The sequence below is a fragment of the Salmo trutta genome, chromosome 1 (assembly GCF_901001165.1).
Source record: "Salmo trutta chromosome 1, fSalTru1.1, whole genome shotgun sequence".
NCBI classification, from domain to species: Eukaryota; Metazoa; Chordata; class Actinopteri; order Salmoniformes; family Salmonidae; genus Salmo; species Salmo trutta.
In genome coordinates this window covers 27410716-27436409 of record NC_042957.1, presented here as the reverse complement: position 1 = coordinate 27436409, position 25694 = coordinate 27410716, and the positions used below count along the sequence as shown (strand labels likewise).

Genomic DNA, 25694 nt, shown 5'->3' with positions numbered 1-25694 from the left:
TTATTTAACTAGGCAAGTCAGTTAAGAACAAATTCATATTTACAATGATGACCTACCCCGGCCAAACCCTTACCTGGACGACACTGGGCCAATTGTGTGCCCCCTATGGACATCCCAATCACGGTCGGTTGTGATACAGCCTGGAATCGAACCAGCATCTGTAGTGACTCCTCTAGCACTGAGATGCAGTGCCTTAGAAGGTGAGGTTAAATTCCAATTCGCATTTTCAACTCTAAGCATAAAGATGGTTTTGTCACAGAAAATGTTGCATAGCTATAGCGAATATGCCCACTCTGGTATTGGCACGCATGCTCTAGCTAACAGCTTGCAGATACAGTCCAGGTATATTGTAGCCTACTACATGATGTGATTATTATGGACAAAGGTGCAAGATTATTTTTATTTGTCAAATAGCAGCCAAGCATCGATCATCATGTCACCAGAATAAGACCCTCGATATTTATTGAAAGGAGCATGAAATAAGTTATGATGACTTTCACAGGGTGGTGAAAGTGCACAGTGATGAGGTTCATCACCCTGCACTTTCACCACCCTGTGAAGCTCATCATAACTTATTTCATCTGTAGCCTAATAAACTGCATGCTTTCCTATGATGGGGTGACATTAATTTATTTTACCCCCTTTTTCTCCCCAATTTTGCCATATCCAATTACGATCTTGTCTCATCGCTGCAATTCCCGAACGGGCTCAGGAGAGGCGGAGGTCGGGTCATGCATTCTTCGAAACATGACCCCACAATCCGCTCTCCTTAACACCCGCCCGCTTAACCCTGAAGCCAGCCAACACAACACCATTCAACTGACAACCGTTGAACCCTGGAATTATATTTTGGAGGAATGTGCGCATGCCTACAGGAGACTTTTGAAGTAGCCTAATCAGATTTAAACATTGTGACTGGTTGTGTTTATGCCACATGTTATAGTAATTCCTTTTAAAAAGTGAAATGATAAATATTTTGACTGTATTGAAGCGGTAGGTTCTAGGTGTCAAAGGAATAGCCGCTCAGATTGGAGAGGAGGCAGAGCATGTGTTAAGCTTTCCTGAATAACTGGGCCTGCGGGGAGTATGTGGTCACATTATTATAGGATGACTTGGGAGAGTGATGATCTGCAACAGACAGCGCATTCAGTATCAGAAGTAAAAATACAGCTAGACTGGAGTGCTACTGTGCCTTTCTAGACCTTATAAACTGAGAGTAGACCCACAGCTGATCCAAATCGAATGAAACATTCCAATCACAGGGCTTTTGCGCCGTTATTCAAATGACATTTTCACTGCAGAATTTTGTAATCATTATTCTTTGCAATTATTTATCGCATTGTGGTGTTGTAGGCTAGTCTATGTAGGATAATTGTTTTGTCCCTAAACAAGATCAATAGGGGAGATTTTTTGAGCTGTGTGCCTCATATCTTCACTGTTCTTTCATGTGCAATGATGCAACTGGCCTCTCCGCTGCCTATCAGCTATTTGTTCTTGAGATTCATATGAAAAATTGAGGCAGCTTTGAATATTTTTATGTGAGGTATGATTACTAGTTAGCCTATTGCAGGTCTGGACAAACGATCCAGCTACTACTATTTTATTCTGTAATCTCACTCAGATATCATATTCAAAACTGCACATTTTTCTCTCTGCCCCATGGCAAAATTAGTAGAATTGCAGCAAGCATTCTTTAAAACAAACCTTTTCTCTACGCCCCATGGCAAAATGTGTAGAATTAAATTAACTCTAAAACGTACATGTTTTCTCTCCACTGTCAAGAGGGGGACTGCTAAAATGTTTTGCTCGCAACAACATTTCGTTTAGGGCCATCAAAAGACTATGGCCGGCTCTGATTGCATGACATACTGTATAAATCCACAGTAATGTGCATGGGATTACAAATGAGAGGGAAGTCAGTGTGGAGGTTTTGGTGGAATGTGAATGGTTCCAAAGGCCTCATCTGGTGGTCACAACCATGAAGTAAAAGCCTTGAAGCTTTGTCATCCTCTTGGTGAAACTGTATTTACTTACATCACTTGTATGTTTGCAGAGGCTATTTCAGTCATCAGGATGACTTCCATAGGTTGGTATAGATGTGATCATAAAGTGGGACATTGGATAGGACTTGAGTTTGTCCTACTTTTGTCAGTTTCTTTATTGAGTGACAACTAGGTGTTTTGTTCTAACGGAAGATATTGTAGACAATTCTTGTGCGGTGTGCAATCTGCTGAACCAGTAATACAATCCAGAACATAAACATGATATTCACAGTGATCAGTGGCAGGTCTAATTTGTTTTCCCTGGGGCACTCAACACTGATCTGTATTTATTAAAAACTCAGGGTCTTCTGCACTATTATTATCATGCACACATTAATGTCCTCCTCAACGGATAAGCAGATGGAGTTGCCATGGCGACTTGGTGCCTGTCATTCTAATGTTGTGTGCTTGGTGGAGGAGAGTTTGTGTAACTTCGTTATTTTCCCAGAACACAGACAGACCACGGCCTGGCCAAAACAACCCACTCTGGGGATAGAGACTGTCTGATACAGATTATATTAAACAAATAAATGTGCACTGTCCTCTTGGCTTTTTTGGTTGGGTTGCCATGGAAACTACTGTAAGGATCCATCCCTAAATTATTGTGAAAGAGCGGCCGTGTGTCTTCTGAGCCGTTTGTGATGTCCAGTTAACAATTCATACAGAGAGAGAGAGAGACTGGTCCAAGTAAAAGGGACATGTAAGCATTGTAGGGCATTTATCTAGCTACATTGCATCTTTCAATATTTGGTCATATTAGATATGAGTTTTTATTGTGTAAACCAGAGAAGTGGGCCTATAAAAATATTCCAAAGAGCACCGACATGTCTACATAATTTTCAATCAGATGTTTATTGAAGTTACATTATAGGGTTCAGATGGAAAAAAAGACAGTGGCTTTTATGATGCTGTTTTGCAAACCACATTTGGCATTGAAAGGTTTTTAGGCTGCAATGTCCTGAATAACCTTGCTGCCCATTCTTTGGTTATGCCAGTGTATTTCTAAATGGTATAAAACAGTAAATCTCTGTCTGTCGTCATCTGCTATACAACTTAAACATACTTCTACTGCACGCCATGACTTTAGATACACCAGTATATAGACAAACCAAGCTGGATTAGATATCTCAACCATAACACCAGGCACAGGCACTACAGTACTAACGATCACACAATGACACATTTGTCGGTTCAGCTGGTCTTCCTTGCATTCTTCTTCTTTGGTGTCGGCTTCTTGGCAAAGGGCTCTGGCTGTTTTGGGGGCTCTGGTTGGACTGGTGCTTCTACTTGAGCTGGAACCTGTGCTGGTGCTTCTACCTGTGAGGGAGCCTGTGCTGGTTCTTCTACCTGTGAGGGAGCCTGTGCTGGTACTTCTACCTGTGAGAGAGCCTGTGCTAGTGCTTCTACCTGTGAGGGAGCCTGTGCTGGTGCCTCTACTTGAGCTGGAGCCTGTGCTGGTGCTTCTACCTTTGAGGGAGCCTGTGCTGGTGCTTCTACCTGTGAGGGAGCCTGTGCTGGTTCTTCTACCTGTGAGAGAGCCTGTGCTGGTGCTTCTACCTGTGAGGGAGCCTGTGCTGGTTCTTCTACCTGTGAGGGAGCCTGTGCTGGTGCTTCTACCTGTGAGGGAGCCTGTCCTGGTTCTTCTACCTGTGAGGGAGCCTGTGCTGGTGCCCTTGCATGTGCTGGTTCCTCTGCCTTTGCTGGTGCCTCTACCTGTACTTGTGCTGGGGCCTGTGTTGGTTCGGAGATCTTCTGGGCCTCAGCCAGTTCTGTAGACTCTGGCTCTTCCTCGCTGTCAGAGTCATCGTCATCATTGTCTCCTGTTGACGGGGCCAGTAGAGAGGCGGCAAACTCCGCCAGCCTGTTCTGCTCAGCTCTCAGACGGGCCATCTCCTCTGTCATCTCTGGCTCCTCAACAATATCCATGAGGCTGTGGACTGGTTCAGGGGCCTGCTCCTGTGTCTCGTCCTTGGGTGTCTCCTCGGGGGCATTAGGGGTTTGACGGATGCCTTTGATCTTGGAGTACAGGATCTTCCTCTCGTCCTGGAGTGCTCGGCAGAGCCTCTCCAGCTTGTCAATCTTCACAACGAACATCTCATACTCATTCTCCTTCAGAGTCCTCTGTGGGAAAAGAGAGTGGAACAGAGAGTCAGGGACACTTGTTCATGCAGTTAAATTGTAGGCCGTCATTGTAAATAATAATTTGTTTTTAACTGACTTGCCTAATAAAGGTTAAATACATTTTTACAAATTCAATTAAATAAACTTGTTGTAGCTCATTTGAATAAAGGCTGACTCTTTTTTATGTGTTTCAGATAAGTAGTTACCTCTTCAATCATCTCAGAGAGAGCCTTGTTAGTGCTCTCAAATCTGGTCTTCCAAACATTTGACTCTTTGTCTAGTTTCTTCATCTTCTTTGTCATCTATGAAGCAAAATGTTTGTTAGGTTAAAACGTATCTGAAAATAAATGTAACCTTCATCATTCTGAACATGTTTGATAGAAGCTTCTATCCCTCCAGAAAATAGTTGTTTTCTCATTTCAGGATTATGCTGACCTTATATCACCTCCGAGCACTTGGCCCTAAAAATACACTGTATATTTTAAGGATCAATGATTTTATTTTAAGGATGCCAAATACCTTCTCCATTTCATTTTTGAAGCTGGCATACACATCGTTGCTCTTAGACAACGTAGTCTGGAACTCTTCAAACTTCTGGGAGTACAGAACAAGCTGCAGAGAAACAGAGAAATTGATTTCAGGAGATTGCATGTTGACTTCACATGTAGCAATAATATGCATCTATTCACCCCAGGAACAATCAGATCTATGATTTTAACATGATTTCACACCAGAAACAAATGTTCTAAACTTTAAAGGGAGATGAGAAAGAGCCAGGGGGGGTTCAGCAAACATTTGGTCATTCATGAGGGGGCTGACAATTTTTTTTCCTCTGTGTATATTTTCCCTGACAAATAAGCACTTCCAATAAGGCCACTTATTGTTGGTATGCCTTGCCAGCTAGAGTTAACAGGCTAATCTCTGGAGGCCCTCAGGGGAAAGCAGTATTGCAGACACAGTCAGTCTCCAATATTCAAACATGTCTCTGCTAGCCACCCTGTTGAGATCAACTGTCTTTATTTGGAAGCTACTGGTTTGGCACAAAAGCAAAACAAATGACTGGACACACTTTATAAAAGAGGAAAGGCTTTTGATTGAATATGTTTTGTATTTCATAAAAGCTCACTTAATACAGATCAGTTTCTGTCTGAAGGCTGATTCGGCCATTTCTTTGTGTGATCTAAATCTATGTCTGTTACTGGACAGAGAAATTACGTTTGACATTCCCCGTCAATTAGATTGGAAATGTGACATGGCTTGGTACAAATATGTAAGGAATCGTATGGGTACTGAAATGCAATATTAACTTAATTTATGTTTTAATATTACTTTGTCATTTGATTTAGTTGGGAGCCAGGCTAAGGTTTCTATTGAGAAAACCCAAGGCTTTACATAATGGCAAGGTTTCTCTGCAATTAATTATAACCATATGAACTGTCAGCTATAAATGCTTTTCGGCTGGATTCATAAATTATTTTTGTATGATTTATCATTTAACACAGTGTGTGTCAGCCCAACTAATTTCATTGTATAATTTGCTTGCACCCATACAATGATTGTACCACATCCAATAAACATAGCAATTGTGATTTTATCATAATTTTCAAATGGAATAATCAATGGTACTGGAGTATGCACTCAATGTTCCAACAGAAAAACAGTGCTGTATTGCATTGATGCAATCATCACTTTTATTGACTCCATGTCACATTAATTGCAAAGCAAGAGTTTTTTGTATTCCCATGATGCAGTGGGTCATCCTGCTGGTTCAGGGAGACAAAGTTGCTCTTGCCTTGCCTGCTGCTATCATGGGAATTATGACTGCTCTCTTTGCTGGTTTAACCATGTACAAAGAAAAATGTGTACAGTAGCTCAGCTAACAGGTGTTCCTTCCTTTCATATTAAGTGCTATGTACATTAAGCCATATAGTTATAAGAGAGGAGAAATACGATTTGGGATTACTCTCAAATGAGGGGGTCACTTTGCCAATGTTTGGGGGGATATTGAAGGGCTTTAGATCCCAATGGACAAATACACAGAAATAGATTAGCTCTCTTTTAAAGGCCCAGCGCAGTCGGAAATCTGTTTCCCTGTGTTTTGTATCATATTGCACAACAGCTGATGAAACTAACAATGTAAAAGTGTGAAGATATGTTATCAGCGTTATTTCATAATAGTTGCCGGTTGAAAATACAATCTACACATGACCTTCTAATCAGCAGGATTTGAATAAGTGGAGTTTTGGCTTGCCTGGTGACATCACCAGGTGGTTTAAGTTAATATAGACCAATAACAAAGAGAGTTCCAAGCCTCTCTGCCAACAACAGCTAGTTTTCAGATTGCATATGCCTCCCACGCCCCACTCAGATCACTCCCAAACAGTCTTAGCAAAATTCTTGCTTAAGATTTTACAATTTTAATGGAAAAGTTTTACAGTAAGGTGCTTAATTGTAACCAATAAATTATTTGAAATTAAGATAAAAATGTCTGTATTGGGCCTTTAAAACACATTGAGCAATCCAGAGGACCTTAATGGGACTGTGCCTGCCTTTGACCTGAAATAAATGGTTTGAATAAGAGTGCTTGACACCATATTGGATATATTCACCTGAGCCTGCATGACTGTCTCCTGCTCTCTCAGAAGTTTAGCTTGTAGTTTCCACTCAGCTGCGTGTACCAGTAACTGGTTAAAAACAAAACACACGCAAAGCACAAATGTACCTTTTTCTTCAACTGCAACTCTTGCTCCTTCAATGTGTAGCATTTCTTTGTTTTGTCAATTGCCTCCCTAAGCAGCTAACAACAGAGACAGTGAATGGTTACAATACTCATTTGTGTGAGCATCATATGCACAGTAAGACTTATTGGTTGTATACTTGAAAGTAAACCAGAATTAAAATTTAAGGCAAATGATTCTCAACTATATTGACATTGCTTTACAGTACTTTGTGGGTAAGGTCAGTAAAAGTTGGTTAAAGTATAGTAACTCACGTATTCCTTCTCTCTCTTGTGCTTCTCATCAGCCTCCTGCAGCTGTGCGTTGGCTTGCTCCAGTTTGGAATCAGACAGTTTCTGCTGCAGGTCGTGGTGCTTGAAGATCTTCTCCAAGCTCTGAGTGATAGACAAGGTGAGATTAGACACTTTGGTTTGAGAAGGGCCTCTGAGACATTCTGTACAGGTTATGACTCCATCAATTAGGATACATTTCACACTTTGTATCTAGCTAAAACCACCACCGCTATCCTATGTCTGTCTATGAGAAATGGTCATAAACATGTGCCTTGATAAGTAATTAAGACCATTGTTGTTTGCCTACAGACAAAATAGTGGGTGGAGAACCAATTAAAACCTAGGACAAATGCAAAAGCCTTAGTAAATGGTTTAAAGTATTGTCTTCACCAGGATTTTTATTATTATTATTATCATCAGGGCACACATTCTGATGAGAATACTGACACAAGATTAGTTCAATTGGGGAAAATAATTGTTTCTATACATATTGTTTATTTTCTGCGTAAGACTAATCTATTTTCTTTACTATGGGAAATAACCATATGCATAAACAGTGTGGCATAATCCACAAGTTTTCTGCCAAAAACAGCAGAGTTAATTTATGTCCATCAGCATTTAGCCAACTATCAAAGGTCAACTTGCTTCCATTTTATGTCATAATTGCTTGTTCATCATTGCAATGTGTGGATCTAATCACATATTTTAATAAGACATTTTAGATGTTATTTGGATATCAAATAATCATGTCTTTCTGACACTTAAGTGTGGTGTCAGGAAAACAACCTCTCACTCAACGTCAACAAAACAAAGGAGATGATCGTGGACTTCAGGAAACAGCAGAGGGAGCACTCCCTATCCACATCGAAGGGACAGCAGTGGAGAAGGTGGAAAGTTCCTGAGCATACACATCACAGACAAACTGAAATGGTCCACCCACACAGACAGTGTGGTGAAGAAGGTGCCAGAGCGCCTCTTCAACCTCAGGAGGCTGAAGAAATTTGGCTTGTCACCCAAAACCCTGATAAACTTTTACAGATGCACTATCGAGAGCATCCTGTCGGGCTGTATCACAGCCTGGTACAGCAACTGCATCGCCCTCAACCGCAAGGCTCTCCAGAGGGTGGTGCGGTCTGCACAACGCATCACCGGGGGCAAACTACCTGCCCTCCATGACACCTACAGCACCTGATGTCACAGGAAGGCCAAAAAGATCAACAAGGACAACAACCACCCGAGCCATTGCCTGTTCACACCGCTATCATCCAGAAGGCGAGGTCAATACAGGTGCATCAAAGCTGGGACTGAGAGAGTGAAAAACAGCTTCTATCTCAAGGCCATCAGACTGCTAAACAGCAATCGCTAACTCAGAGAGGCTGCTGCCTGCATAGAGACCCAGTCACTGGACACTTTAATAAATGGATTACTAGTCACTTTAAACAATTCCACTTTAAATAATGCCACTTTAAAAATGTTTACATGTCTTACATTGCTCATATCACATGTATATACTGTATTTTATACCATCTATTGCACTATGCGTATGCACTTTTGCACTTTGCCTATGCCGCTCGACCATTGCTCATCTATATACTATATGTACATATTCTCATTCACCCCTTTAGATTTCTGTGTATTAGGAAGTTGTTGGGGAATTGTTAGATTACTTGTTAGATATCACTGCACTGTTGGAACTAGAAGCACAAGCATTTCGCTACACTCGCATTAACATCTGCTATCCATGTGTATGTAACTAATACAATTTGATTTGAAGTGTTTATACTGACTACAACCAGCAGATGGCACTCAAGACAAATTATTAGAAACTCCACAAGTTAAAAAATAAAAAAATAAGAAATTGAAATCTTATGTTTTACCACACCAGCTGCAGCTGTGTGTGGGCAGCAGAAGTGGTGCAACAGCCTCAGTGGCAACCAACTGCATGACAGATCCTGGTTTTCGTGCGTCACTTTAGGCTTGTCATTTTCCTGGTGTATTGTTGTGTGATTACATATGACATGCTATAGTGTTATTCAATGAGCGCCCTTTGCTGGCTATATCTCTGACTGTTGATGTGCGTAGGGAGCAATAATACCTCTAAGTGTCTATTCAAAGATCTGACTCAATTCTTTTGTCACAGCTATCTCACTGAACATGACGTACAATTGTCTATTTCCTGCATAGACTTTTGTTCCTTTTGGGGACAGATGAATTATGATCAATAACAGCTTTGGTTATCAAATGACTCCATGACTGGAGCCTGCAGGGATTTTATTTAACCTTTATTTAACTAGGCAAGACAGTTAAGAACAAATTCTTATTTACATTGACGGCCTAGGAACAGTGGGTTAACTGCCTTGTCTGCTCGGGGATTCGATCCAGCAACCTTTCGGTTACTGGCCCAACACTCTAACCACTAGGCTACCTGCCACCCCAATGAGGGTGTACAGACATACAGACATATAACAGTGAGGTTAAGGTTATGTATTCCTGTTGTGTACCTCCTCTCTCTGCTCGTACTGGCTGATGATGTGTTTGAGTTTGTCTGCCAGGTTGGCGTTCTCCAAACACAGCTTGTTGTTGCGGTTACTGTGCTGCTCGATCTGAGCCTGGATGTCTGTCAGTGTGCTCTGGAAGTGAGTGGTGATCTCCCTGCGCTTCTCCTCGTCCTCACGACAACGAGCTAGGGTCTCCTCCTGAGAGATTAAGGGAGGGAGAGAGGGAGAGAGGTAGAGAGGGACAAGGAAGGGAGAGAGAGAGAAAGAGAGTGGGAGAAGGCGGGAGAGGGGGGAGAGAGCGGGAGAGAGAGAGAGAGACATTCAGAAGCAGGGGCGGATTGGCTGGTCCATTTCTATCCCAGTGGGCCTGTCTAACTTGTTGTTTTTTTGCGCAAAATGATAATTATCTGGCTAATAATGGCGGCCTCAAGGAAAATAATGGGCCAGTTTGGGTGCCTCAGGGAAAAGAATGGGCTGGTGTGTTAGAAATGCCAGGGTCAATTTTTGGTCCCATACTGCGCATAGTATAGAGCACATACATGCTTACAGAAAAACCACCCAAAAAAATCCTTTAATACAAACTGAGGGTACGTCATGTTTAGGGTAATTTAGACCATATTGCTAATGATAATGGATCAGGAGCTATTGCTTCCACAGACATCCTGTTTGACTGTTGAGGCTTGTATTTCTGTTTTGCCTAATTTTTTTCCCTTATCTCTCCTTTTTTTCTTCATTAGCCTCCCTAATTCATCAAGTCTGCAAACTTAAATGTAAAGGTCTGAAGGGGTAAATGGTTATTTATTTATGTCTCAATACCTTAAAACTTCTTAGGGCTAGGCGTTCCGTCAGCGGGACACCTGTCGACAACTTCCGGTGAAATTGGAGGACACGCAATTCAAATAAATAATCATTAAAATTATGGATATTAAACATCTAGGTACATACAAGTGTCTTATATCAGTTAAAAGCTTAAATTATTGGTAATCTAACCGCATTGTCCGATATAAAATAGGCTTTACAGCAAAAGCATGCCATGCGATTGTTTGAGGACGGCGCCCCACATCAAAATATTTTTCAACCAGCACAGGCTTCGTAAAATCACAAATAGCGATTAAATATTCACTTCTATTCAATATTCAATCCTTCTTTATATCCCAAAAAGTCAGTTTAGTTGGCGCCATCGATTTGAGTAATCCAGTCATTCAACATGCAGAGAAAGGAATCGAAAAAGCTACCGCTAAACTTTGTTAAACCAAGTCAAACTACGTTTCAATTAAATCCTCAGGTAGCCTAAAATGTAATTAAACTATAATAATTCATACGGAAAGAAGTATGTTCAATAGAAAAGCAAAATTAGCAAGTGCACGTCCTCTTCGTCACGCGCCACCAGACTGATTTCCAACTCTGACTCCCAGTACCAAAACTCAAAATTCTTCCTCGTTTGGGAAGAAACAAGCCTGAAACCTTGAACAAAGACTGTTGACATCTAGTGGAAGCCATAGGAATTGCAATCTGGGAGATGGAATTGCATAGGACTCATAGCTATCCATTGAAAGAGCATGGGCTCTCTTTGGATTTTCTCCTACCATATCAATTGTGTTATAGTCTTATACATTATTTTAACATTTCTACAAACTTTAGAGTGTTTTCTATCCAATGGTACCAATTATATGCACATCCTGGTTTCTGGGCCTGAGTAACAGGCAGTTTACTTTGGGCACATCAGTCAGACAGGAAGTGGATAAAAATAGACCCTAGCCTGGAGAAGTTTTAAGACCAAAAAAATATGTTGCTTAAGAGATTTCATAGGTATGCTGCAATACTGTAAAGGCATCAGCATGCTTCAGTTCGGCTGGTGCCTAGCCAAACTATGCTAGCCGAACCGAACAAGTGTGCTTGCATACTCCATTAAAAAGCCCTCACTTGAAAAATAAGAAAAAAGCGGCAATAGCACTGTTTCTCCATTTTGAGACGCCATAGCCAGTATACGCTTCCTGAAAATAGTCTGAATTAATCTAACATAAGAAATCTGTCATTAATTTTGACGTTTTTGCTAAATAGATCTTAATCGCGTTTCCTGGTGTATTTTTCAATGAAAAAAGTTGCATGAAAACAAGTCATCTCTCATTGAATGACAACAAAGACTTTATTGAAGAATCCCTACTGTTGACCAATCACCGACGAAGGGGCGTAGACTTCGGCTCCAAACTTCGGCTTGCCTCCAGAAGAATGTTGTGTGCCAGCAAAACCCGCTTTTTTTCACATCCATGGGCTTATTAACACTAATGAAAACAATTACATTATTAATAAAACATTATTTTTGTTTTAACAATGGCAATGCTAGCTATTCTCTATGAAAGTCCTAAACTGTCCTATTAAACATTCCAGTTTTCTTGATATCCTAGTAAGAAATCAGGTTGATACAGCAATGCAACACACTTGATCCAAAAGGACGTACATAGAATAGAGAACCATTTGTACAAACTGACTGCTTTTTCATAAGCCCCAAACATAACTAAAGGTGTAATCATTATGATACATAAGAAACTAAAAATTACCATCTTGGTTAAAGGCGGAGACCAAGAATGCATTATCACTTTACTTAAAGGTATCCATAATGGATAGAAAATTGCCTTTATTAATGTGTACGATCCAAATTCATATGATCCTATGATTTTTGATTCTCTGAACAGCATATTGTTAGAATTAACTTAATTCCATCTGGTTATTGGGACAGACATGAATGCCATTTTGGACACGTGGGACAACTTTAATAAGACCAAATGCAATCCATATGCAACCAAGGCTCTCCAGCATACACTCTCTGATTAGAATCTCATTGATGTCTGGTGAGCACATCATTTTAAAACAAAAGAGTACAATTCAGAGGGGTTGGGTTAAATGCGAATGGCACATTTCAGTTGAATGCATTCAGTTGTACAACTGACTAGGTATCCCCCTTTCCTTTTTCCTTTCCTTTCTACCCAAACAGGCATAAATCATTCTCACAAATCGATTTCATACTATTATCTACACCTGTATTTTCTTTAATTAAGAAAATGGACATTAGACATATGCGCTTGTCTGACCACCACGCTTACTACTGCCAACTTCAAATTTCTGAATCTCCTAAAAGAGCCACAAGATGGCGTTTCAACATTTCAGTACTACAAAATCCTACATTCTGTGATCAATTTGAAATTGAACAAAATTCATAACGATCTATAAAAATTCAGTCGATGACCCCTGGATTCTATGGGATGCCACCAAAGGTTTTATTAAAAAGAATGCAACCGCATTTGTATCTGGGTTAAATAAATCACAATTAAAGGAAATATAATTGGAAATGTTGTAACTGTGTTAGAATGTTTTCAACAAACACTCTTTTCAGACCAGGTAGCTATTACGCTTTCCAAAGTCAAGACAAAACTGAATTTATTGATACGACAGAGAGCAGAATTTGCCATCCATCGAGTTAGACTCACCATTACTTCCATGGTAATCGTCCCAGTCATTTACTAGCCAACAAGCTACGCAGTAATGATCAATTAGCTGATATAGTAACTATTGCATCTAAAACAGGGGAATTATGATCAGAACTCAGATTAATCCATCAGAGATTCTCCCGCTTCTATAAAGAACAGTACACTCCTGATTTTAAATCCACACCAAGCAAGACTAAGTCATTTATGAAATAATTAAGAACTCCTCTTCTCTCATCAGAGGAAACCACCTCGCTGGGAGCACAAATCTCTCTCAATGAACTCAAAGGGGCATTGGATATCATGAATAAAGGCTAATCACCTTTATGGGACAGTATTCCTCCTGATGGAATCAATTAGGTCCACTATTGCGCAAAATTATTAATACAGCCATTCACAAAGGTTCATTTGGGAGAAATGTGCATACAGCACTAATTTAGCTTTTATTAAAAAAAGGTAAGGAGGCCACCCAGTGTTCTCACTATTGCCCCCTTTCTTTGATAAACACATATATTAAACTGTTTTCTAAAATGTTGTTGTCCTATCTCGAGACGTACTCACCCAAATTGGTTCAAAGCGAGTTTGTGAAAAAGTGTTTATCCTCAGATAACCTCCGTTGACTATTATATCTTAGATGCTTCATCAGAAACAACAACTCCTTGGGCTGTATTATCTCTCAATGCAGAAAAAGCTTTCGATAGACTAGAATGGTCATATCTCTGATCTGTCTTGGAACATATGGGAATTGGCTCTAATTTCATTATTATGATTAAAATACTATATGCCAATCCCTCAGCCATAGTTATAACAGGCAATATCTGTTCTGCTTCGTTCAGAATCATTAGAAGCAGCAGACAAGGCGATCCAATTTTGCCTCTGCTATTCTTATTATCCATGGAACCCCTGGCCCAGGCAATTCGTCTATCAATGGAAATAACACAAATTTCCTTAAAATCTGATCACTTCGTCACATTATATGCAGACAATATGTTACTTTATGCAGCCAATGTATCTCAATTGTTCCAAAACAAATTGAAACTCATGGATAAATTCAGCTTAATCTCAAGCTATAAAATGTCTCTACCCAAATCATCGCTACTGCCTCTCAAGACTCTAATGGAGGACTCCATCTCTACTTACGGAATCCCAATTGTTTCCCATTTTAAATATTTGGAAGAAGATACATTTCCTTCCTTAGATAAAACCATTGCCAGAACTTTAACAGAACGCTCAAATCAATTCAATCCGACCTCAGTAGATGGAATAATATCCCAGTTTCTTTAACTGACAGAATATCTATTGTCAAAATGAATATATTGCCAAGGCTGAATTTCTGTAGTTCAATGCTTCCCATGGCTTCTCCTTCTGGCTATTGGGATAAAATTCACAGTGCTGTTTCAAAATGTATATGGGAAGGTACATGGTCCCGGATAAAATTAACACATTTACAAAGAGGGAAATATGTAGGAGGGCTATCTGTACCAAACTGTAAATTGTATTTCCAGGTACTAGCATTTCGCCCCATCCACAAAATTGAAAAAAATAAATGTAACTGGAATCAAAATGGCATGCCCATATTCTAATATGTTACAATAATGCCTTGCAATCTGGAGGGTGGCCTTTTGCATCCCCCCAATGGTCCAAATGTGGAATCCGTACCCTTACCGATATCATGGACGGTAATGGTTTGAGAACATTCTAAGATTTGAAAGACACACACATTACCAGGCAACTCCTTTTTTTCTATATTTACAACTATGGAGTCATTTTAAGTTTGTTCACAGACTGTATTTAACACCAAGGAAACATTTTACGATTAAATTGGCACCAACTCCCTATCTGTTCACTGTGCCCTCTAAATCAGGTAGACACATTCCTTCATATGATGTGGGAGTGCCCTGCAGTTGAAGGCTTCTGGGGCAAAGTTACAAAATGAATTTCGAAGTGCATGAATTTAAATATTCAATGCTTTGCTTCTATTATGTTGCTTAATGATGATAGCGCCTTGAACCTCTCAATCAATCAGAGAAGATTACTGCTGGCAGAGAGCACTCACTCTCTCCCATTTAACCAGTGGATACAATTACTAATAGAAGTTATAACATCAGAATTATCGACAGCAGGAATGAATGGTGCTAGTCAACGAACAATTGAGGCCTGGACAAATAGACTTGACTCTGTAAAGAACAATATAATGCGTTGATGTTTTATATGTCGGTATTTATTTGATTGTTTTTTGGTACCTGTAAACCCCACTCGAAAAAAATTAAAAATAAACGAAATAAAAAATGTGTCACAAAAAACATTTAGTTGCTGGGGTCAGGATTGTGAAATGCCAGTTTCCAGACTTAGCTTACTGAGAAGCGAACCAAGCATTGCCAGAGTTTCTATCTTAAGACATGGCTGTTTATTTGACTGTGTTTACAAATGACACAGGCATAAGCTCCAACATGGGAAATGTACTGTAACTCAATTACACCCACCGATAAGTGCACAAATACAGAGCTCTTACAACTAAAGGAGCAAAGCACATTAATGCCAAGCCTCCTCAGACACTCTCTTACATAATGAGCTACCAGATGACAAGACATGATCTTCCACTTTCAGCAGCTGTCACATTCCAATTCAGATGAGCACATTTTGATTTACTTTTGTTAGCATGTAGGATTCTTGTTCAGATTTTTGCACATTGTTTGTTTGATTGATTTAGGATGTATAAAGAGCTGGCTATTTACACAAATCTGCATATTAATCGATTATACCCAACAGTCAAATGATCATCCTAACTCTGCTTTAACTCTGATTTCCTGTATCTTGAAATGTGAAGATGCTAGAAGGAGCAGAAAGAGATGGGTCAAGGCATTAGAGTCTCTTTCTCTCGCCTTTGATTTATAGTCGAAGAGCAGATGCCACAAAAGCCCAATGAAACCATCCCTCTTGTCAGAGAGCCGCGTCACAAGTGCCCTGTGTCTGAGGGGTCTCCTCTCTGAGTGGGAATCACACACACACACACACACACGCACACGCGCACACACACACACACACACACACACACACACACACACACACACACACACACACACACACACACACACACACACACACACACACACACGCACACACACGCACACACAGTGCCTTGTGGCAGTGAGAGACGAGAGAGGGAGAGAGACATGGAGTCCAATTACCTCCCAAGGGTAGCAGAACAGGAGATTCAATACGTCCCAGAGATTGTGTAAGGGTTACACAATAGATAGGATACTGATCCAGTAAAAAGGGACTACTGTATTTGTTTATAGATCATTGAGCATTATGCCATTGACTTATAGGGTGATTTATGATTCATAAACAAATCAAATGGCCAAACTGTGTACATAACTATTGGCTGTGAATCAAATGATAAGTGAACAACGGTTTAATTTATGTTGATTAAGGCATAAACTTGATCAATACCTAGAGTTTAGCTGAAGAGGTTTCACCTTTTGAGGGGAAGAACAGCAGTGGCAATGTGTCAACTCACAATAGAAAGCTTTCATTGTGCTAAACCTGTGACCTTTGCTAAAATTAGGTAGTGCCATTGGTCATGCTCTTTCTTTGAAATGTTACACACGAGCCACTTATAATGGGATGACTTAACACACCGTATGTCAATCTATTATTTATAGATGTAACAGGACACTCAACCATGTAAGGCCTAATTGAGCTATGACCCCCTCACGTTGAGATCCCTCTGACTCAGGGTAGAGAGTCAAGGCGTTTTGGGAGTGGTGCCTTTAAGCATCCAACTTTTCGAATGACAATACCAGTAGAATGTATTTTTTAAGCACATTTCTACAGTGGGGTAAAGACATTTGAATTCAATCACTTTTTTTGTCAGCACCCCTTTTAATTTGAATGAAACCTTCCATACGTATTTGCCTATGCCAAACCATTCAAGAGATAAAGCTGCTCAAAGTTGACCTATTTGGCATATCCCACCATATGATGAGACATCCATGTCTTCATCATTGGAAAATAGATTGATTGAAAAACATATTTTTTTATATACATTTTGTCATATTTTTACCTTTAATGCCAATTACTTAAAAAAAAAATGGAAACTCTGATTTTTCATATTTACACATGTTGTAGCTTAGACCCTATTTTACATAATCTGAGTTTTTTTGTTATTGTGTCTGCCATTGGTTGAGACACAACATGCTTTTGAATACAGGGTGGCTGATAAATTTACTAAAATTGGAATAAAATCGAAATTGCAACTTTCAAATGGTACCACAAAGATGGGTGGATGTCTACACATCAGATAATGTAGCCTTGAATGCGAATATGTGTTGTTTAAAATTATACTGTCAATCCTCCATAGGAAACCTATTGAAATCATAGAAATATAGATTTAAGTTGAAATTGGACAGTGGGTGGACTGGTGGCTATCTTTGTGGTTGTAATTAGAAGTTACAATTTCAATTCAATTTCAATGGTGTACTAGCTAAATTACAGTGGGATATATCCATTCTATTAATTATATTTCTATGAATGAAATGACACCCAAGAGCATGTTGTGTCTCAACCGATGGCAGGCACAACACAAAAACCTCAGATGACGTAAAGTAGGGTCGAAGCAACAACATATATGATTAGAACAATTTTATTTTTAAAGAAATTATAAAATAGTTTGACAACCCTGTTTGTAAGTGTTTAAGTGATATCACTCTCAACCATTTATATTTTTCAATGATGGAGACATGGATGTCTCATGGTATGGTGGGGTTTGCAAAATGGGTCAACTTTGAACACCTTTATCTCCTGAATGTTTTTAGCATTCAGGTCCAAAAAGTCACTTTCTGACCTCTTCTTCCATTGGCAAACATGTACGAAAAGTTTTGTATAAATCAAAAGGGATGCTGTAAAAAAGTGATTGAATTCAAATGGATTTATCCAACGAGTATAGTTGACAGGCATTGACAGTAACATTTTCACTCTCCTGCATTTGATGTCTTATTTCCCTCACCGAGTCTATTTGAGTTTCAATACTCACAGCTACCACCAGCAAGACATTAATAGAAACTTGATGGGTAATGGACTTTTTCCATTAATGCACCAGTGTGTCACCAGTGATTATGTTAATGTGAGCTCTAGTGTTATTTTTTGGGAACTGTGTTTCCATATAGCTAGGGCTGTAACGAGTGCGATGAGAGTCGGGAAGAAAGTTCAGGGAGTGAGTGTTTTAATAAATAAACGTAACATCATACAAAACAAGAAAACACAAACAACGTAGACATAACACAGAAACAGAAACAATGACGCCTGGGGTGTCACATCTGCTCCTGCCACAACCCCTAGTGGTCATCCGGTGTCTGCTTGACCTGCAGCCATTCCCCCAGTACACTCTCTCTCTCCCCCTCCCTTTCTGTTTGTGTGTGATTGTGTGGTTGGTGATAGGTGTGCTGGAGTCAGAGCAGATCCCTACCAGCTGCAACTCGTTCCATTATCAAGACCTCTACAAATACTCAGTTCTGCCACTTCCACTCTGCCAGATCGTAATCTCTGCTCAGTCAGTTTATGCTTCTAGCCATTACTATTCAAGATCCTGTTACCCTGCTGTACCTGCTTGACGCTGTTTATCCTCTCACTGCAGTTTTGCCGCCCTCATTCTGTCTCCTGTTCCACATCTCACCACCCTGCTACTCTGTTCTGGACTCAACTCACTATCACTCCCTTGGATTCCCCTCCGGACCTGTTTACCCTGTCCCAACCGAGCTCACTCCAACCTCAGCCTCCACATCTGGTTTCCCACAACTCATCCGAACTTCCCTGGATCTGCACTTCATCTCTCCCTGTTACAATAAATATATTGGTTCATTCATCCCTGTTTTCTGGTCTGAGTCTGCTCTTGGGTTCATCTGTGCTGCTCCGCTTAACATGGGGAAGGAACCAAAGGGAGTGATATATATAGGGAAGGTAATCAGGGAAGTGATGGAGTCCAGGTGAGTCTGACGACACGCAGGTGCGCGAAACGATGGTGACAGGTGTGTGCCATAATGAGCAGCCTGGTGACCTAGAGGCCAGAAAGAGAGCACACGTAGAGGTGGAAACACAAAAGTCTGAGCCTTTTGGGTAAACACTGGGGTAAGTCCTTAGTGGAAATACGCCATAAGAGTTGATATACAGAGCTATCTGGACCCCTGAAATTCAACAATCTAGGGTTGGCTGAGGTTGAGCTGTAGCAGAGTGGGTGTGTGCAGTTAAAATTGACAAAAGAAACACGTTTCTTTCCACAAGGCTGTGGGGTGAGACAGGGATGCAGCATGAGCACCACCATCTTCAACATATATATCAACGAATTGGCGAGGGCACTAGAACAGTTTTCAGCACCTGGCCTCACCCTGCTAGAATCTGAAGTCAAATGTTTACTGTTTGCTGATCTGGTACTTCTGTCCCCAACCAGGGAGGGCCTACAGCAGCACCTAGATCTTCTGCACAAATTATGTCAGACCTGGGCCCTGACAGTAAATCTCAGCAAGACAAAAATAATAGTGTTCCAAAAAAGGTCCACTTGCCAGGACCACAAATTCAATCTAGACACAGTTGCCCTAGAGCACATAAACAATATCTACCTCGGCATAAACATCAGCACCACAGGTAACTTCCACAAAGCTGTGAACAATTTGAGAGACAAGAAGGGCCTTCTACGCCATCAAAAGGAACATAAAATTCAACATCAAAATCAAGGGAAGAGCTGTTAAATTCTACAACCACCTAAAAGGAAGCGATTTTCAAACCTTTCATAACAAAGCCATCCCCTACAGAGAGATTAACCTAGAGAAGAACCCCCTAAGAAAGCTGGTCCTGGGGCTCTATTCACAAACAGACCTCACAGAGCCCCAGGATAGCAACAATAACATAATTAGACATAACCAAATCATGAGAAAACAAAAAGATAATTACTTGACACATTGGAAAGAATTTACCAAAAAACAGAGCAAACTGGAATGCTATTTGGCCCTAAGAAGAGTATACAGTGGCAGAATACATGACCACAGTGACTGATCCAAAATTAAGGAAAGCTTTGACTATGTACAGACTTAGTGAGCATAGCCTTTCTATTGAGAGTCCACTGTAGGCAGACATGGCTCTCAAGAGAAGACAGGCTATGTGCACACTGCCCACAAAATGAGGTGAAAACTGAGCTGCACTTCCTAACCTTCTGCCAAATATATGACCATATTAGAGACACATATTTCCCTCAGATTACACAGACCCACAACGAATTTGAAAACCAATTAAATGTTGATAAACTCCCATATCTATTGGGTGAAGTAACACAGTGTGCCATCACAGTGTGCCATCACAGCAGCAAGATTTGTGACCTGTTGCAACAAGAAAAGGGCAACCTGTCACAGATCCCTCCGTTCATTACGCACACATGGCCCCTATTCCCAGTGATTAGTAATTGTATAAGTGTGTCCTTGGTTTACCATTGTCCTGTTGATTATTGTTACAATGTCCGTTGGTGCGTGTGAGTACCTGTGCTGTGTGTTTTGGCTTTCGTGCCATTGTGGATTGCGCAGATGATTACGGGTCTCGTGCCGTGTGTTAATCATTGTGCGCTTGTGTTATTTATTCGAGGTACTCCTCGCTCTTTTGTTTGGGTTTCTACCCTGTGTTGTGTACGTGTTTGTTTGGTCTTCGTCCCAGTGCCTTTACACGGCACGCCGTCATTTGGGTGTAATAAAAAACCTTATTACGCATTCCTGCGCCTGTCTCCCAAATCAATCATACCAATGTTACACAACCAGAGAAGAACAAACATCATTGTAAATACAACCCATATTTATGTTTATTTATTTCCCCTTTTGTACTTTAACTATTTGCACATCGTTACATTGCCATAATATGACTTTTGAAATGGCTCTATTCCTTTGAAACTTTTGTGAGTGCAATGTTTACTGTTAGTTTATTGTTTTTTTCACTTTTGTTTATTATCTGTTTCACTTGCTTTGGCAATGTAAACCTGTTTCCCTTTCCAATAAAGCACTTTGAATTAAATTAAATTGAATTGTGGTGCGTAATCTTGCTTCTTTCAGAGCTAATGCCTATAGGCTTTAGCTCAATGTTTTAACATAGTCTTACGTCATGTGGATAACCCGGGTTCAAAACCTAGTTGGTCTTATGAACACCCACCCCGACGGTGTTGAACCCATAATGTTGAGTAGATTAGTGTAAAGTGGAGTTAGACTGGGCTGTGAGAACCCACCTCAAGGGTCTTGAGCCCATTATGTTGATTAGATTAGTGTAGTGTTAATTGAAGCTGAGCTGAGCACTGCGCAGTGATCACACACCTTGAGGGTCTTGTTGTGCCTCTGGAGCTCCCTGCAGAGGCCCTCCAGTTTGCTGCGGGCCAGGATGGCTCTGCTGTGCTCGTACTGGAGCTGGTCCCTCTCCTTCCCCACGTGGCCCTGCTTCTTCTGCAGGAACCTCAGCTGCTTCTGTTCCCCCCGACGCTCCTCCAGCTGTGGACCATGCAGACAGATGTGCTATATACATTACACTGGATCACAGCCTCTGCCCTCTGTACAGACTTGGGCTCTTTAAGCTGCTTTTGGCTAACAACCGACTAGGTGACTAAAAGCAGAAAAAATGCCCAAAGAGGATTTGGTATGGCTGGGTGGGTGGGTGGATATGGATGAGTATATATTTGTTTAATCTCGACACCCAACATCTATTTATACGTTCTGTTATCTTTTTCCTGGTGATACGATGAACTGTATATTAGGATGGCCTAAGGAACTATCCATTTATTAAACATGAAACTGACTGCGAGAGCCGATGTCTTTGATAATATTATTCATAATGCATAGTGTTCTTGATATCTCTGTCGAGGAATTAGAGAACCATGTTATAGCTAGCTGTATCACATGGCATATGACCTTGTGTTCGGATTTGCTTTTGCTGCCGGCGGCGAAAAATATTTAGGTCATCACGGTATGAGGCTGAACCCCTTCCAAGATCTCACCAGGCACTCTCTGTTTTCCCCGTTGATTCATTTGTGTGTTTTTATTTGTTTCCTTTTAACTTTCCCTCGTCTGTTTTATTGCCGCTGGTTACTGCTGTGCTGAAGGACTCTACTCTCTGGTGTGCTGATAGAGGGGAGAAGAGAACACTCACCAGTTCGGCATACTTCTTGAGGAGAGCATCCAATTTCTCCTGTGGTGTGTGCAGCTTGTTCAAACTTTGCATTAGTAGCGTGCCCTCCTTTCCTGTGTGGATAGAGATAAATCAGTAGGACTGATATTAAAAAAAAGAAGGATGGAAAAAGCCCACCAGGGATCATTCTATAAATTTCTTCAAAATAAATACTCTTCTGAAGCCATTTCCTCAGCATGAAAGCCATTGCTTCTTGACAACTATGGCTTTGGAAAAGCAAATCAAATCAAATTGCTGAAAATGCGCAAGGAAGATGTTTATAACCCTCCGTTGCTGGCCTGGTTTCATGTTGTGGCAAAGAAACCAACTGTCTGCTATTGGTTCGAAAACACATGTTTGTGTTGCTTCTGCCCAGGACTTGTGTAACCTGTCCTCAAAACAGAATCAGACCATGGGGCACAACCTTGCTGTCATGTTAAGATACAGTAACAGCATGACTTGTCTACTCTTCCCTGTGTGAAAATGGGATGATGAATGGGATTAAGTGTAAACTGACATGCACTTTGTCTTAGATTGGAAGGGAAAGTTGTTAAGTTGTGACTAGAATATTTCCTCTGGACTATCTCATCAGCACACTGCTCTGTCTTTGCCCTCACAGCAACTGCTGTCAAACAACAGATTACAGCACAGCTGTGTCGAAAAACAAATCCATTCTCCTGCTGAATGCAAGGCTAAGTGAAGACTTGACTGTATGTTTTCAATATAAATCAGTGTGGATGTTGTATTTAAAAGCAAAACTGCACAATACAAATAAGGCATGAGGGAAACAAAACAAAACGGTGAAACTAAGCCCTCACCTAAGGCTTTCAGCAACTTCTTTGTATCCTTGTCCGTGCTGGCATCCTTGGTGGCTGTGACTTCATCACCTTGCTCTCTGCTGGCCTCCTCGTCCACCTCCTCCGTTTCCAGGACGATGCATTGTTTCTCTATCAGGCTGGCTGCGGAGCCATAGGTGTTGATGATCTCCTCCAGCTGACGACCAAACTCCTCCATGGGGTCCATGTGCTGGGCCTCCTGGGCCTGGGGTGGAGGGACCTGGGTCTCTGTGGTGACTGGGGACTGTGGTGGAGTCACCCTGGTCTGGGCTGGAATGACCTCTGCAGCAGACTGGACATTGGTCTCCATTTTCACAGATGTGGCTGAGATGGGACGGAGATGTTAGATACTAGTACCCATGTGGCAGATACAGAGAAACAGTGTAAAACAAACAAACTGAAAAGTATACTAATCAATGGTACCTGTGTACCACCTGCCACCTACATCTAAATCAAAATCTCCAAACTGCAATATATTTTTGTTAGACTAAAAGGTCAACAATATTTGAAAGAAATCTCATGTATTTAAATGTCTAATGTTTATTCCGATGTTCAAGCCCCTGTTCATCCTCATACTAGTTAGAGTATTGCTTCCAAGCAAAGTAACTTTCAGTCTGATGCATGTGGTACAAATCACTAGGGGTGGTGAAAAATAGCACAAAACCCAGTAGCCTGTCAGGAGTCAGGACACAATAGCACTGTGAGGATTTAAAGCTGCCCTGTCACAAATAGACCTCAGACGCAGCAGGCTCCCTTCCCACTTCTCCATTTCATTTAATATGGAATGAACTTAAAGTATCCAGAGGTTGTTTATCCCCCAGCTCTATTGCAACATGATTGCCCCCTGCTTATCAGGATAAAATTATCCCTAGTCCCCCTCTGCAGCCCTCTTCCCCCACCCTGCTTCCAGCGGGCAGGCACATGGCACCTGTTCTGAGGCTTCACTCTATTTTAGGAGCCTCTAAATATGGTCAAGCTATTTCGTATTCTAGACACGTATCTACGGATGTCAATGACGACGCTTTTACGTAGAAGTGGGAAAAACAGAGTTGACATTTTGTTCTGAATGTCTGCATTCATTCTTTGTTAGCTGTTATAAAAACCTGATGAAATGACATGTATTTTCTAAATGACAGTGTGCTTCAGTTGATTATTTGGAGCAGCTAATCACTTCCTCTGATAATGTTGAATTAAGAACGCACATCAAAAAACACTTGTCATCAGTGTTTGAATAATTTAGTGTGAATTCAGGCCAAATCAACAAGGCAGAAAACTTCCCCACCAACTCAATGCACCACCATGGTAGAGAACATGTATCTTTGCATATGTCGCACTAGCACAACACATTTGTCACTATGGCTTGACAGTAACGCCAAGAAACTTTGTCACCACATATCATGAAGCAGGTTTTTTTTTTACCAACCATCAGCTCTAAATGGTCCAGGAACACTTAGCACTAAGACCAACAAAAACTCAAAGTTAACATGTCATTTCTGTACCTGAACAGTATGTAAAATAGTATGGGACAGCCACTTACCAGGTCCAGCGGGGAGAGAGAAGTGAAATGGGTCCAACAGGACTCTGGTGACTGAGACAACAACTGTGACAGGCAAGCCCCTTAAAATAACTTCCTGCAACTCAACTCGGCTCACACCAAGAGGATGTTGGCCCATCGAGGGGTGGGGGGGTGGAGGGTACAATAATAGCCTTTCTGATCAGGCTTTCCAGAGGGGGGGGGGGGCAGCTCCGAGGCCCACCCTTGACTGTTCTTTCTGGAATCTCCAGGGGCTGTTTTTAAATAAAGGTTTGGTTATTATACCTCTTGTTTAGGGCACAGAGTTTTTCCTGACCATATCACCTGGCTACGAAATACTCTGGGCCCTAGATAGCTCATAAGTAGCGCCCAGTTTTTTTCTGGTCATGTCATGTGGCCAGGATAACCCCCTGGCCCTAGTCAAAGCTCATGTTGTGTTGTGACTGCTGTAAAAACGGTAATGTCTCATCATGTTACGTTGAAGTATTTTATAGAGCTGTTTGTAGGACTCATAAAATCTGTACACATTTAATCCCATGGAATATGTGAATGTTAGCTATCAAAACTTAAAGGAGGCAGCCAAAATGGCACTTGGCCATTTAAATGACCTCTTTTTAATTAAAACTTTATTGAATGACTCGCTATGATGAGCATTTAGCTGCTCCAGAGTGCATTTTGTTACTGCGCTGGCTCCCTGATTTACCACCAGCTGCAGTACTACTTCAACTTCTTGCCAAGTCATAAATGTTAATTATTTAACTTCATGGATTTCATGTGGAAGCTTTTCCTCTGCCCCATCTATTTCATAGGTCAACACTGAACTGTTTATTTAAAATAAATTGTATGTAGCTACTGACCCCAAACCCTCTATATGGTCAAAATTAAATGACTGGCTAAACGTATCTGATTGGTGTGGATTGAGCAGGAGAATATGTTGAATCCCACTGCTGGACTGGGATTAAAATCCTAAATCTAGTAATTCAGGACG

At 40.9% G+C, this 25694-nt stretch overlaps 1 protein-coding gene across 4 annotated transcripts; it reads right to left on the bottom strand.

Moving 5' to 3' along the window:
• Positions 1-2875: 2875 nt before the first annotated feature.
• Positions 2876-24857, bottom strand: txlnba (taxilin beta a). 4 transcript variants are annotated; one of them, XM_029751557.1, is made up of 11 exons: positions 24710-24857; positions 23155-23496; positions 22319-22410; positions 21493-21663; positions 9675-9869; positions 7156-7275; positions 6886-6960; positions 4683-4775; positions 4370-4465; positions 3510-4163; positions 2876-3359 (listed from the first exon to the last, which is right to left on the bottom strand). In XM_029751557.1, the coding sequence occupies exons 1-11, from the start codon at positions 24843-24845 to the stop codon at positions 3234-3236; spliced, it is 2100 nt and encodes a 699-aa protein (XP_029607417.1). In that variant the 5' UTR covers positions 24846-24857; the 3' UTR covers positions 2876-3233. The 4 variants fall into 4 exon arrangements, with proteins under 4 accessions (XP_029607417.1, XP_029607410.1, XP_029607393.1 ...); XM_029751550.1 differs by having other exon boundaries at positions 2876-3371; positions 3522-4163; XM_029751533.1 differs by having other exon boundaries at positions 2876-4163.
• Between the last annotated feature and the right edge of the window lie 837 nt (positions 24858-25694).